The 11,646-nt window shown below is 52.7% G+C and overlaps 4 protein-coding genes across 10 annotated transcripts in view; 2 read left to right on the top strand and 2 right to left on the bottom strand.

Moving 5' to 3' along the window:
* Nucleotides 1-1,662, top strand: part of DDAH2 (dimethylarginine dimethylaminohydrolase 2) — a 17,718-nt gene extending 16,056 nt beyond the window's left edge. For both annotated transcript variants that reach the window (XM_012000518.1, XM_012000519.1), the window contains exons 4-7: nt 171-244; nt 406-525; nt 1,009-1,158; nt 1,344-1,662. In XM_012000518.1, coding sequence (XP_011855908.1) covers nt 171-244; nt 406-525; nt 1,009-1,158; nt 1,344-1,460 — 461 coding nt within the window. In that variant the 3' untranslated portion in view covers nt 1,461-1,662. The remainder of the gene's footprint in view (nt 1-170; nt 245-405; nt 526-1,008; nt 1,159-1,343) is intronic.
* Nucleotides 1,663-3,775: 2,113 nt separating this feature from the next.
* Nucleotides 3,776-5,596, bottom strand: LOC105554180 (chromosome unknown open reading frame, human C6orf25). 5 transcript variants are annotated; one of them, XM_012000512.1, is made up of 6 exons: nt 5,528-5,592; nt 4,986-5,333; nt 4,729-4,819; nt 4,332-4,372; nt 4,115-4,194; nt 3,776-3,987 (listed from the first exon to the last, which is right to left on the bottom strand). In XM_012000512.1, exons 1-6 carry the CDS (start codon nt 5,586-5,588, stop codon nt 3,883-3,885), a joined length of 726 nt encoding a protein of 241 aa, XP_011855902.1. In that variant the 5' UTR covers nt 5,589-5,592; the 3' UTR covers nt 3,776-3,882. The 5 variants fall into 5 exon arrangements, with proteins under 5 accessions (XP_011855902.1, XP_011855903.1, XP_011855904.1 ...); XM_012000513.1 differs by having other exon boundaries at nt 3,815-3,987; nt 4,115-4,213; XM_012000514.1 differs by lacking the exon at nt 4,729-4,819 and having other exon boundaries at nt 3,883-3,987; nt 4,115-4,213; nt 5,528-5,596.
* Nucleotides 5,597-7,140: 1,544 nt separating this feature from the next.
* On the top strand, nt 7,141-10,300 carry LY6G6C (lymphocyte antigen 6 complex, locus G6C). Its single transcript, XM_012000511.1, has 3 exons — nt 7,141-7,349; nt 8,763-8,873; nt 9,660-10,300. Exons 1-3 carry the CDS (start codon nt 7,298-7,300, stop codon nt 9,872-9,874), a joined length of 378 nt encoding a protein of 125 aa, XP_011855901.1. The 5' UTR covers nt 7,141-7,297; the 3' UTR covers nt 9,875-10,300.
* A 728-nt stretch (nt 10,301-11,028) lies between these two features.
* The window catches only part of LY6G6D (lymphocyte antigen 6 complex, locus G6D), a 2,969-nt gene continuing 2,351 nt past the window's right edge, over nt 11,029-11,646 (bottom strand). The window contains exon 3 of one of the 2 annotated variants that reach the window (XM_012000506.1): nt 11,029-11,488. In XM_012000506.1, coding sequence (XP_011855896.1) covers nt 11,082-11,488 — 407 coding nt within the window. In that variant the 3' untranslated portion in view covers nt 11,029-11,081. The remainder of the gene's footprint in view (nt 11,489-11,646) is intronic. The other variant, XM_012000508.1, reaches the window with a different exon arrangement.

Raw genomic sequence — 11,646 nt, 5'->3', positions numbered from 1 at the left:
AGACGAGAACGCGACGCTGGATGGCACTGACGTTCTCTTCACCGGTGAGTCTGGTGGGCGGCACCAGCTGGGTCTTGGCACAGGGAAGTAGAGTTTGGGAGACTCGGCCGTCTCGAGCCTTGTTTCCAACTCATTCCCGCCCTCAAACCTCCGCGGCCTCCCGGACTCAGGCCGGGAGTTTTTCGTAGGCCTCTCCAAATGGACCAATCACCGAGGAGCTGAGATCGTGGCCGATACGTTCCGGGTGCGGAGCGGGACCCGCCTAGGGAGGGAGCGGGGTGCAGGTGGGGGGTCGGAAAGGCCTGGGAGCCCGCTGGGGAAAATGAGAGGCACAGAGCAGCCTATGTTTGAGGATATCCCATCACCCCTCCCGCGCCCCTGAAAACCTCCCCTCGCTCTCCCTAGGACTTCGCCGTCTCCACTGTGCCGGTCTCGGGTCCCTCACACCTGCGTGGTCTCTGCGGCATGGGGGGACCTCGCACTGTTGTGGCAGGCAGCAGCGAAGCTGCCCAAAAGGCTGTCCGGGTGAGGAGGGGGCGGGGCCAACGAAAGTGGGCGCGGTTCTGGGCCCGGGAGGCAGGGAGCTAGGAGGCTTAGGAAATTAGCCCCAACCCCTGCCCTCATTGGGCTGTCCATCTTATATGAAAGAACACACGAGTAAATAAGAAGTTACAACAGCGGGACTAGGAACAGGGGTGATTAATTTGCTATTCCGGAGTTTCAGGAAACCCCAAAGTTGGCACCTAAACTGTTACTCTAAGGATGGATAGGACAGATAAGGGGAGGGGCTGGGGAAGGTAGGGGGTTGAAAATAACTGCATGTGATTCCAAGGTGGAAATTAGCAAAGGTAACTAAAGTACTTAGTGTCTGACATACAGTAAGCTCTATGTGCTTGCCGTCATTATTATGCACAAATGTCAGTCTTTCCCTAGCCCTTAGTGGTGGTTGAGCAGGCGGACTTAGCTGTGGTGAGGTTCTGAGACTGCAACACTTCCTTTTTCCTCCAGGCAATGGCAGTACTGACTGATCACCCATATGCTTCCCTGACCCTCCCAGATGACGCAGCTGCTGACTGTCTCTTTCTTCGTCCTGGGTTGCCTGGTGTGCCCCCTTTCCTCCTGCACCGTGGAGGTGGGGATCTGCCCAACAGCCAGGAGGTGAGGGAGGGCAGGAACTCCAACACCAAGCACCATCAGAGAAAAGAGTTTCAGGCTTTCCTAGTGGGAGGAAGGGTACCTTCTCTAGAAGCCTGGGTGGGGCCACTCTGAGCTGGCTGGAAGAGTGGCCTGGCTCAGCCTGAGGTCTCACTACCCTCTCCCCACTCCATGTCCTCCCTGTGCAGGCACTGCAGAAGCTCTCTGATGTCACCCTGGTACCTGTGTCCTGCTCAGAACTGGAGAAGGCTGGCGCCGGGCTCAGCTCCCTCTGCTTGGTGCTCAGCACACGCCCCCACAGCTGAGGGCCTGGCCTTGGGGTACTGCTGGCCAGGGGTAGGATAGTATAGGGAGCAGAAAGGGAAGGAGGGTTAGATAGAGAATGCTAAGTAGGCAGTAGTTGGGAGAGAATCTCAATATGGGGGGAGGGCAGAGTGTAGGGAAAAGGATAGGGGCCACTGGGTGAGTCCTCCCTCTCAGAACCAATAAAATAGAATTGACCTTTTAGACTGGGCTGTGACTGGTGTCTTACTGGGTCAAAGGGATAAGGCAGGGCTGAAACCTGGGGTTGGGGGTCAGTGCAGGGAAGAAGGCCTCTCATTCAAAAAACTTGTTAGATACTTACCAACTCATTGCCCAACCATGTCATAGGAACTTGCGCAAAAGATGGACAAGACAGAATTTCTATCGTGGGAAGTGTGTCTAGGGCAGAGAAAAGAGTGTACGGATGGATTGCTCACTGAATTTATCTAAAAGTCAGATGATTCAGAGACTGGTAGATTACCAGTCCACCCCTATTTGATAAAGAAAAAGAAATGACACTTCCAGGAACATTCATTTTTCATTCATTCATTTACTGAGGCTTAGTAATGATATCAAAAGGGTTGGTCTCCTGATGGTGGGGAGCTCACAGTACATGCAAATTTCTTACAAATTGAAATACAGGTTGTGATGTGATGGAACAATTTACAGAAGGCTGTTTCTATGAGGGAAATAAAGGGGGTGTGCCCTAGGGCATCAAAGTATATACAAGGGGTGGGCCAGGAGGATCAGCTTCCCAGAGAAGGCCACACTTGAACTGAGGATAAATAAGAATTAGCCAGGCAGATAGTGTGGAGGAGGGAAAGCGGTACTACAGAAAGAAGGAATTGCACTGGGCAAAGACATTTTGGGGCTAGGGAGAATTCTCTTAAGGCTGGCATTTTCTAAGATGTGCATGTGGAGTGACAGAGATAAGCCTGGAGAGTGGACAAAGTGCTGTAGTATGTTGTATCCAAAGCCAAGGCATGTGGGCACAGAGCTGAAGCTAAGGAGAGTACTTCAGTTCTGTAATAAGGGCTGTCAGAAGCAGTTATCTCTTGAGTAGCATCTCTCTGACTTCAGGGAGGAAATCTAGGGTAGGAGGATGAGGTGGGGCTATGGGTAATCCAGGAAGGAAGTGAGGAGAGTACATTCACTTGGCAGCACTGGTCATGGAATAGAGTGTGGGTTTGACAGTGATGTTAAGATAGAAAGACTGGACTTTATGGCTCACTGTGTGGGAGTAAGAGAGGAAGGAGGTCTGCATGACTCCCAGTTTCTAGGTTGGGCAACTGGGTTGTTAAAGAGAATGCAGAGGAGAATTAAGTGAGCAGCTTCAGAGATGACAATGAGTTGGGTTTGACATTCGGAGTGCAAAATGCCTGAGGTCAGTCAGGCAGAATGTCTAAGGGGAAGTTTGTTAATCCCAAATCTGAGATCTGAGCCAGAGTTCTCGGTGTCATTTGCAGAGGTGGGGGCTGAGGACTGACTGTGGATAAGAGTGTCCCAGAAGAACAGAAAGGGACAAACCTAGAATGATGGGGAATACTGTAGGGATATGGAGCAAGGAAGAGGAGTCCAAAAAGAAAACACCAGCAACAAAGTAAAATAGAGTTTAAAGAATGGAGTAATCAGGCCGGGAGCTGTGGCTCACACCTATAATCCCAGCACTTTGGGAGGTCGAGGCGGGTGGATCACGAGATCAGGAGATCAAGACCATCCTGGCTAACACAGTGAAACCCCATCTTTACCAAAAATACAAAAAATTAGCTGGGCGTCTTGGCAGCCGCCTGTAGTCCCAGCTACTCAGGAGGCGGAGGCAGGAGAACGGCGTGAACCCGGGAAGCGGAGCTTGCAGTGAGCCGAGATTATGCCTCTGCACTCCAGCCTGGGCGACAGAGCGAGACTTTATCTCAAAAAAAAAAAAAAGGAATGGAGTAATCGGAGACCAAACCAGATGAATGCTAAAAATGTCTACTGGGTGTGACTATTAGGACGTTACTGGCAATCTTATGGAGAGCAGATAAGCAATTTCAACAGATGAGCAGTGGGGATAAAGTGAAGGAGAAGAAAATGGAAGAGGCAGGTGTATGCCCCTGGTTCCAAAGCTTGACTGTGAAGGGAAGGGAAGAGATAAGGCAACTGTCTGGGACTTTTGATGTCGTGAGATAGGAGCTAGGGCTTGATTGGATATACAGACGACACCGGTGGTGAGGGAGACATGGAGGTTATAGGAGAGATGTGAGTAAGTTTAGGAGTAAGATCGGTGGCAGAGACAGCCTAGAGCCCAGGTCTCCCGACTCCCAGTCTAGCACTTATTTCTATACCATGGTGCCTTCCTCTTCCAGGTGAGGGACCAAGGAGGGGAGAGGGATTATGGGTAGCTGGGATCCCCTAGCTTGGGAGGTTTGGAGTAAGGGCTTCCCTTCAAACTACAACCGCATAGATGGTGGAGGCATCAGCAGGGTCCACTGTGGACAGCCGGCGGGGCCTGCTGAGGGCTAGATGGTCCAGATCCGCATAGAGCAGGCTCTGGAGGAGGAAGGGCAGGAAGACAAGATGGTCTCCACAGTCTCCCTTGGGGTTCAGGCCTTTTTTTTTTTTTGGTCCATATTCCTCAGAGATTCTGGCCATCCCCTTCCCATCCCCATGCCCTTACCGGTTCCTGGTCCAGGTCCCCTGGAATCTTGGGCTCTTCCTCCTTTACTGGCCTCTGGGGCTCGGTTTTCACAAGTGGAGCTATGTGGGGGGGACAGAGCTGAAGGATGGAGAGAAGGTGACCAACATGTCTGTTCCCAGCAAGGGCTCAGACTTAGGAATTGAGGGGTGGGGAGTGGGTGTGTAGGAGAAAGAAAATGGGGTGGAGTTAGTCTCACCAAATCTAGGGAGTGGTCGAATCGGTTGCGGGGGCAGGCGCCTGTAAGGGACATATGAGTCTTTGAGAGCCACCAGTCTTGTCTCACTGGTTCTCCTGGGACTCAGGCCACGCCAAGGACAGTCCAGCAACTTGAAGGCTCAGACCAGAAACAACTTAGACTCTACCCCCACCGACAGTCCAGCCCAGGATCTGACTCTGCTGCACTTCCAGCTCATCTCCTCTGGCTGGGCTCTACTCACCAGCCAGCAGCCTCGCTCCCACCTTTGACCTCTCCCATTCTTCGCCAAGACAGGACCAGAGCTCTAGGTCTAGCTCTTTCTTTTGCGAAGGTTCTGGTCCTGCTCTTTCCACCTCTGGTCAGTCCCATTTAACCAGGCCAGGTCCCTCCTGCTCACCTGTGCAGCCACCAGACCAGGCCCAAAGCTCCCAGTCCCAGCACCAGCCCAGCGCCCAGCAGCGGGATCAGGAGCTGGGGATACAGGGACCCTGGGGGAAAGGCATGGCAGGGAGGGATGCTGAGGTCAGGGGTTTGACAGAGAGAGAGCCAGCTCTCCCGCTCAAGAACCCCCAGCCAAGGCCCTCTTCCATCCTCTTCCCTCCTCCGGGTATGTGTCGGAGTTAAGTTCCCTTGTGCGCACAGGCCTGGACCTACCATGGGTAGGCCCGGGAGTCTTGCAATAGGTCCTGTCCCCCAGCACGTGAAGCACTGTACGGCTCTCGTCCTCGTGGCGGCCCTTGCAGAAAAAGGTGCCCGAGTCCCCCGCGCTCAAGAGGAGCTCCAGCCGCCGGATACCAGAGTCCAGGGAGCGAAGGCGGCCTACAAAAGGCTGGAGGGGAGGCACGGTAGGGGTCCCGCTCGAAGAGGCCCACAGGATCGGTCGGCGTCCTTTGGAGAGGCCCTTGCAGGCCGGAAAGCTGGGCGCCCAGACCCAGCGGATGGGGTGAGAGACTCCTACGCAAGAGAGATTCACCCGGTCCCCAGGGCGGCCGTCCAGAGAAGCTAGGAGAGGCCGGAGGCTGTGGTTAGGGCCGGTCCATAGGGCAAGACGACCCCCCATCCCGTCTCCTCTTTCTCTTCTCTCTTCTGCACTCCAGCCATCCTGGATCTTCCCACACACAACCCACCCTACTAGGCGGCCCCTTTCTTGCTTTAGCCCCTCTGCATCTATCACAACTCTCCCAGGGATCTCTTACCCCCTTGGTTCCCTTGGGCCCTCAAGAGCAGCAGCGGTAGCAGTTGCAGAAACACAGCCATGGTTGGGATGTGGTGAGGAGAAGCTGCGAGCGAATCAGCGGCGTGGGGCGGGTTAGGGGGGGACCGGAGGGAAGTTGGGGGTGAGGAGAACGGAGGGGCTGGGGGGCTCCGATAAGAGAGGGGGCGGGGCCACCAACTACCCAGATCCCTTTGGGAATCCTCGCAGGCAAACTCAGAGTCCTCAGATGGTGCTCACTTAAAATGTGTGCTCGGGCCATTTACACAAACGCTTTTGCCTGCTTAACTTTTCAGGCGCGCCTGTAATCCCAGCTACTTACGAGGCTGAGGAGGGAGGATCGCTTGAGCTCAGGAGGTCCAGGTTGCAGTGAACTGTGATCAGGCCATTGCACTCCAGCCTGGACGACAGAGCCAGCCAGACCCTGTCTCAAAAACAACAACAACAACAACAAAAATCCCTATTTTGTAGGGTATTGTGATAACGAAATAAAGTAATGCATGTAAACTGCTTAGAATACATAGGATCACTATGTAAGTACTTGCCATTATTATTACTATTTCTATTATTATTATTATTATTATTATTATTATTTGAGACAGAGTCTTGCTCTGTTGCCAGGCTGGAGTGCAATCTCGACTCACTGCAACCTCTGCCTCCTGGATTCAAGTGATTCTCCTGCCTCAGCCTCCCGAGTAGCTGGGACTACAGGCGCACACCACCACACCCAACTAATTTTTGTATTTTTAGTAGAGACGGGGTTTCACCATGTTGGCCAGGATGGTCTTGATCTCTTGACCTTGTGATCCACCCACCTCGGCCTCCCAAAGTGCTGAGACTGCTGGCATGAGCCACCACCCCCAGCCTACTATTTCTATTCTTATTTTAGCTTCTACCTCACCTCTCTGTGCCCATGCTGTTCCTCCTGCCTTGGTGCCCTGCCCAAGTTGGCAGGTTTTGATTGGGGAGGTGCTTTGGAGCAGGTGCACACAGCCACACCTAGGACAATTGCTGCTGCTGGACTGGAGCAACAAGGTCACACCAAGTGCAAGTGGAGCCGAGGTGACGTCCTGAGAACCTTCATGGGAGCCTGAGGCAGCCCCTACTTAGCAGACCTGTGGTGGCTCCCCTAGATGAGTAGCCCCAGCCCCTGCCTCTGCTGCTATGGCATCACAGAAGCCATCAGTGAGTCACTGATGGCTGAGCAGGCATTGGAAAGACCGAGTGGGGCCTGAATGGAGATTAATTTGACCCATTCCATCCCCAATTTCCACCAGCATGTCCCTATCAATGTCCAGCAGGGACCCAGGGACCCAAATTCAGCAATTAATTTGGGCCTCATCCTTTTGTCCATTTCCCAGGAACCAGCAGAAGCTACCACCATGGACACTGTAAATCACAGAGGCCTTTGATGATGCTCCTTCAGAGGACTCAGCAGCAGGACTGTTAGCAGGGGGCCAGGAAGGGCATCTTGGCCTGAAACCAAGAACCACAATGGCATTGGCCACTAGTGGCACCTGCCCTCCCCCATCCCTCTCTCCCATCCCTACTTCCCACTCTGTCCTGCTCAGTGCCTCCCCACCCCTTGTCTTTTCTCTGGTCAGCTGTGTAGTAAGTGGGAAGGGAGGGGCTATCAGAGGCAGTGAAGGGAGGAGCCTTTAGGTTTATAAGTTCCAAAAAGGCCACTCAACTCCCAGAGCTGGATTCTACTTTAGCAGCTGCTGTGGTTGCCACCATTCTCAGGACCCTCGCCATGAAAGCCCTTTTGCTGCTCACCCTGTCTGCTCTGCTCTGCTGGGTCTCAGGTGAGCACCTGGGGGCCCCAAGGACCTGGTTTGCCTGGTCAGGACCTTTACACCCTGCTTTACCCACTTCCCTGCCCTACCCACCACTTGGGATCCCAACACCCCCAGCCCCAACTGGCTCAGCTCTCCTATGCCACCAAGACCAGGCTTCCCTATGACAGCCTCCTTGCTCTGTTTCTCAAAATGCCAGGTCTCTATCCATCCTCCCCACCTCCAAGACAGACCCATTTCTCTCACCTGCCAGGGCTCTGGGTCCCCTGTTCCCCACTCCAGGGTGTCCCCTCTTTGGAAACTCTGGTATCCAGTTCCCCAACCAGCCCCACTTCAATATGCAGCTCTCCAGAATCTAGCTTACCTGCCTTCTCCTCTATCTGCTGTGCTCAGTAAGTTGTCCTCTCAAAGACCTAGGCATCCAGTTCCAGGCTCCTTTTGTAGCCCACCCTCCCCATCTACTCCATCAGGGACTCAGATGTTCAGTCCCTCAGCCATGGCCTTTCCTAGATACCCTCTACTCCCCTCCTGGGTTGCATACCCACTCCCCTACCAGGGATACAAGCTTTCTAGATGGTTGCAGTGACATCTAAGAGCCTCCATGGAGATAGAGCATTTTCGTGAACCTTCTGAAGAGGGGACACCTGGGCCACTCACCTCCAGGGTGAGGTGGATTTCACTGAGGTGCATTTACCAGGCTCCTCCACCCTTGGACCCTGCGTCACCAAACTTGCCTGCCCAAACCTTGAATTAACTGAAGCAGGAACTTTGGGGTACCGCCTTCTGTATCCACCCTCTCCATTTTGATAAAGTGCTAAGATGGAATCTGGTGATCTGTCTCTCAGGTATCATTCCTTTCTGCTGAAGAGCTACTGGCGTGAGAGGATTCTATTCAGGTCTGGTTCCTCTTCCCACACTCTTGCCAGCTCCAGGAGGTGAAGAGTAAATTGTAAATTGCTAAAGCTGGCCACAAATGGCTTTCTCCCCAACCTCAAGTTCCAAGACATTTCTGACAGTGTTGTAACAGTCATGATTTTCATTTTTATTATTTCTTCTTCTTTTAAGTTTCCATCTCCTCCTTCACCACCCACATTCTTTCCCCATGGTATCTTCCTCACATTCCATCTATCTCCAGCCCCATGTTTTTGTTCATAGCTCTGTCCCTCTTGACTCATCTCCAAACGGGGTGGAGTGAAGGAAGATATGTAGGGCGTGGGTCTTTCACAAAGCAACAACTCTACCCTTACCTGCCGCCTACTTTCCATTTTCCCTGCATCACTCACCTGCTCTGTGCTTACTAGACCAAACAGCCAAACGGGTTAGAGCACCTACGTGATGGGCTCCACCCTCCACCCCCGCCCCCAGCTCAGCTTATCCCCAGGTAAGTCAGAGACCACCTCAGCCTGACTTGTGTCTTCCCAGCTGACATTCGCTGTCACTCCTGCTACAAGGTCCCTGTGCTGGGCTGTGTGGACCGGCAGTCCTGCCGCCTGGAGCCAGGACAACAATGCCTGACAACACATGCGTACCTTGGTAACATCCCCTTCCTTAGTGGGGAGAGCAGGAAGGTGGGAGACTCTATGGCCAGGATTGAGGCCCAAATGGGGCTAAGACTGAGACAGAGAAGCAGAGGATTATAGCAATGATAATATCTGGCCAAAGATGATTGTGTGCAACATTCTATGTCTTTGCATGTCTTTTTTTCAATTAGTGTTCATGACAACCCTGTGATATGGTTGCTATTATTATATTGAGAAAACGGCCTCAAAAAGAGACAGTAACACAACCGGGCATGGTGGCTCATGCCTGTAATCCCAGCACTTTAGGAGGCCAAAGCAGGTGGATCACTTGAGGTCAGGAGTTCAAGACCAGCCTGGCCAACGTGGTGAAACCCCATTTCTATAAAAATACAAAAATTAGCCAGACATGGTGGTGGGTGCTTGTAATCCCAGCTACTCGGGAGGCTGAGGCAGGAGAATTGCTTGAACCCGGGAGGCAGAGGTTGCAGTGAGCTGAGATGGCACCACTGCACTCCAGCCTGGGTAAGAATAAGACTCTGTCTTGAAGAAAAAAAAAAAGAGAGAGAGAGAGAGAGAGTAACAGGTCCAGGGCCTTATGGCCAGCAAGTGATAGAAACAGGACTGGGGGAGTGGTGGGTAAGGACGTGCAGGAGGAAGATCAGACTGAGAAAAGAGAAGGGGAGGGCCAGGGACAGAATTGGGAGGGAAGGAAGCCTAGGTGGGTGGATGGGGTGGGGAGGTGGACACAGGCATGCCAGGTGCCCATCCTAGCTGATTCCCTGCCCATTCCCACCCCTAGGTAAGATGTGGGTTTTCTCCAATCTGCGCTGTGGCACACCAGAAGAGCCCTGTCAGGAGGCCTTCAACCAAACCAACCACAAGCTGGGCCTGACATATAATACCACCTGCTGCAACAAGGACAACTGCAACAGTGCAGGCCCCCGGCCCACTCCAGCCCTGGGCCTTGTCTTCCTTACCTCCTTGGCTGGCCTTGGCCTCTGGCTGCTGCACTGAGACTCATTCCATTGGCTGCCCCTCCTCCCACCTGCCTTGGCCTGAGCCTCTCTCCCTGTGTCTCCGTATCCCCTGGTTTTACAGAATAGTCTCTCCCTAGCTCCCTTTTCTTTAATTAAACACTGTTCCGAGAGGTCTCCTCATCTATCCTTCCCGCCTCACACCCTTCACTGCTTTTTCCAGGTCCCTTCCCACTTCCTTCCAGGGCCTCCATTGGCTCCTAGAAGGGCTCCCCACTTTGCTTCCTACACTCTACTGTCCCCTTCTTGAGAAGGGATTGGGATCTGGGCCTGAAATGGGGCTTCTGTCTTGTCCTCAGTGAAGGCTCCCACAAGGACCTGATGACCTCACTGTACAGGCTCCCATACGTACCCCATCCCCCATACTGACCTCTTTCCGTTTTGAGTAATAAATGTCTGAGTCTGATAAAATGCACATTTATTATCAGAAGACCTAAGGGTCAGGTCACCTCCCAGGAAATAATACTCTCAATCTCCCACCCTTACACAGGAATCCTTCAGGGAGGTTCCCTGGGAGGCTGGGCTGGGGCAAATGGAGAAACAGGTTTTTCAGGTCTTCATCCTCCCTTCCAGTGTCTCCAGGTGGCACACAACAACTCATATCCCAAATTTAGGCCACACCCCTGATGTATTGCCAAGAAGAAGGTGCAGCCTGGCTTGAGGGCTCTCCAGAAAGGATAGGAGAGGCACATGGGGATGGGGCCCGAGACCCTGTTTCTTCAGTTTCTCTCAGGTTAGAGTCAGAGGCCTCACCTGGCCTGGTTAGTAAGTAGGGCACCAAGCAGTTTTTACCTACCACACTTTTTACATTTCTTTTCTCAATTCAGAATAGTCCTATTGGGAGCCAAGTTGCAAATGGGAGAAAGGGGAGCACACCCAGACTCAGGCTCGCAAAACCCTGGCAACCCCACTCAGTGAATCTCATTGCTAAGGAAGATTCAACCTAGCAACAGGATCCAGGAGCCACAGAAGGCAGAGAAGCCATCGTCCTTTGGGGTTTAGTTGGTTAAGAAGTGCACCACTGTAATTAAGCCCGCCGTTGCTTGGTAACCCCCAAACTAGAACCTGGATGCCCCATATTACCCTTTAAGTCCTCCCATCAACCAAAGATAGATGCAATTTTCCAGTCAGCTGTAGAGTGGTGCATAGATTTTAATGACTCACAGAAGGATGCCTGTCTTCTCACATTAGATGTTCGGATGTCCCTTGTTCCCTTGCTCCCTTGCTCCTTTCTCTACTCCTACTCCCACTACCCGCTCCACAGTCCTGGTAAGAGACAGGTCAGGGTGGTAGCTGCTGCAGCCAAAATGCATGCAGGGGCCACGTGGCTTGCCACGGCGCTGTTGCACAGGTCTCCCAAGTAGCAGTCCCTGTGGGCTGGATAAGTCACGTCTCCCACCGACTCTGTCTCCACTTGATTGCAATGACGGGCTGCGACGCAGGCTGGATGTTGGTGAATCAAGGTCACTGGGGCTGAGAGAGAGAATGAAACTGGGGTGTTGGACTCCTGGCTTCAGGACTTGCCTTCTGGGGCAGAGCAGATGTGATTTCAAGGAGCCCAAAGGGATTTTCAGCCCCCTCAAAAAACACCTCCCTGAAACCAAGTGATCAAAGTTAATGCATTGACATTGTAAACTCCTGATGTGATGCAATGAGAAGGACGCAACGTCACTTCTGCAGTATTCTTGCTTAAAATGCATGACCTCAATCTCATCATGGCAAATATCAGATAAATATAAATTGAGGGACATT

This window comes from Mandrillus leucophaeus, unplaced genomic scaffold (assembly GCF_000951045.1).
Source record: "Mandrillus leucophaeus isolate KB7577 unplaced genomic scaffold, Mleu.le_1.0 Scaffold630, whole genome shotgun sequence".
NCBI lineage: Eukaryota > Metazoa > Chordata > Mammalia > Primates > Cercopithecidae > Mandrillus > Mandrillus leucophaeus.
Note: the sequence above shows the minus strand (reverse complement) of the source record. Positions and strands in the feature narration are given on the sequence as shown.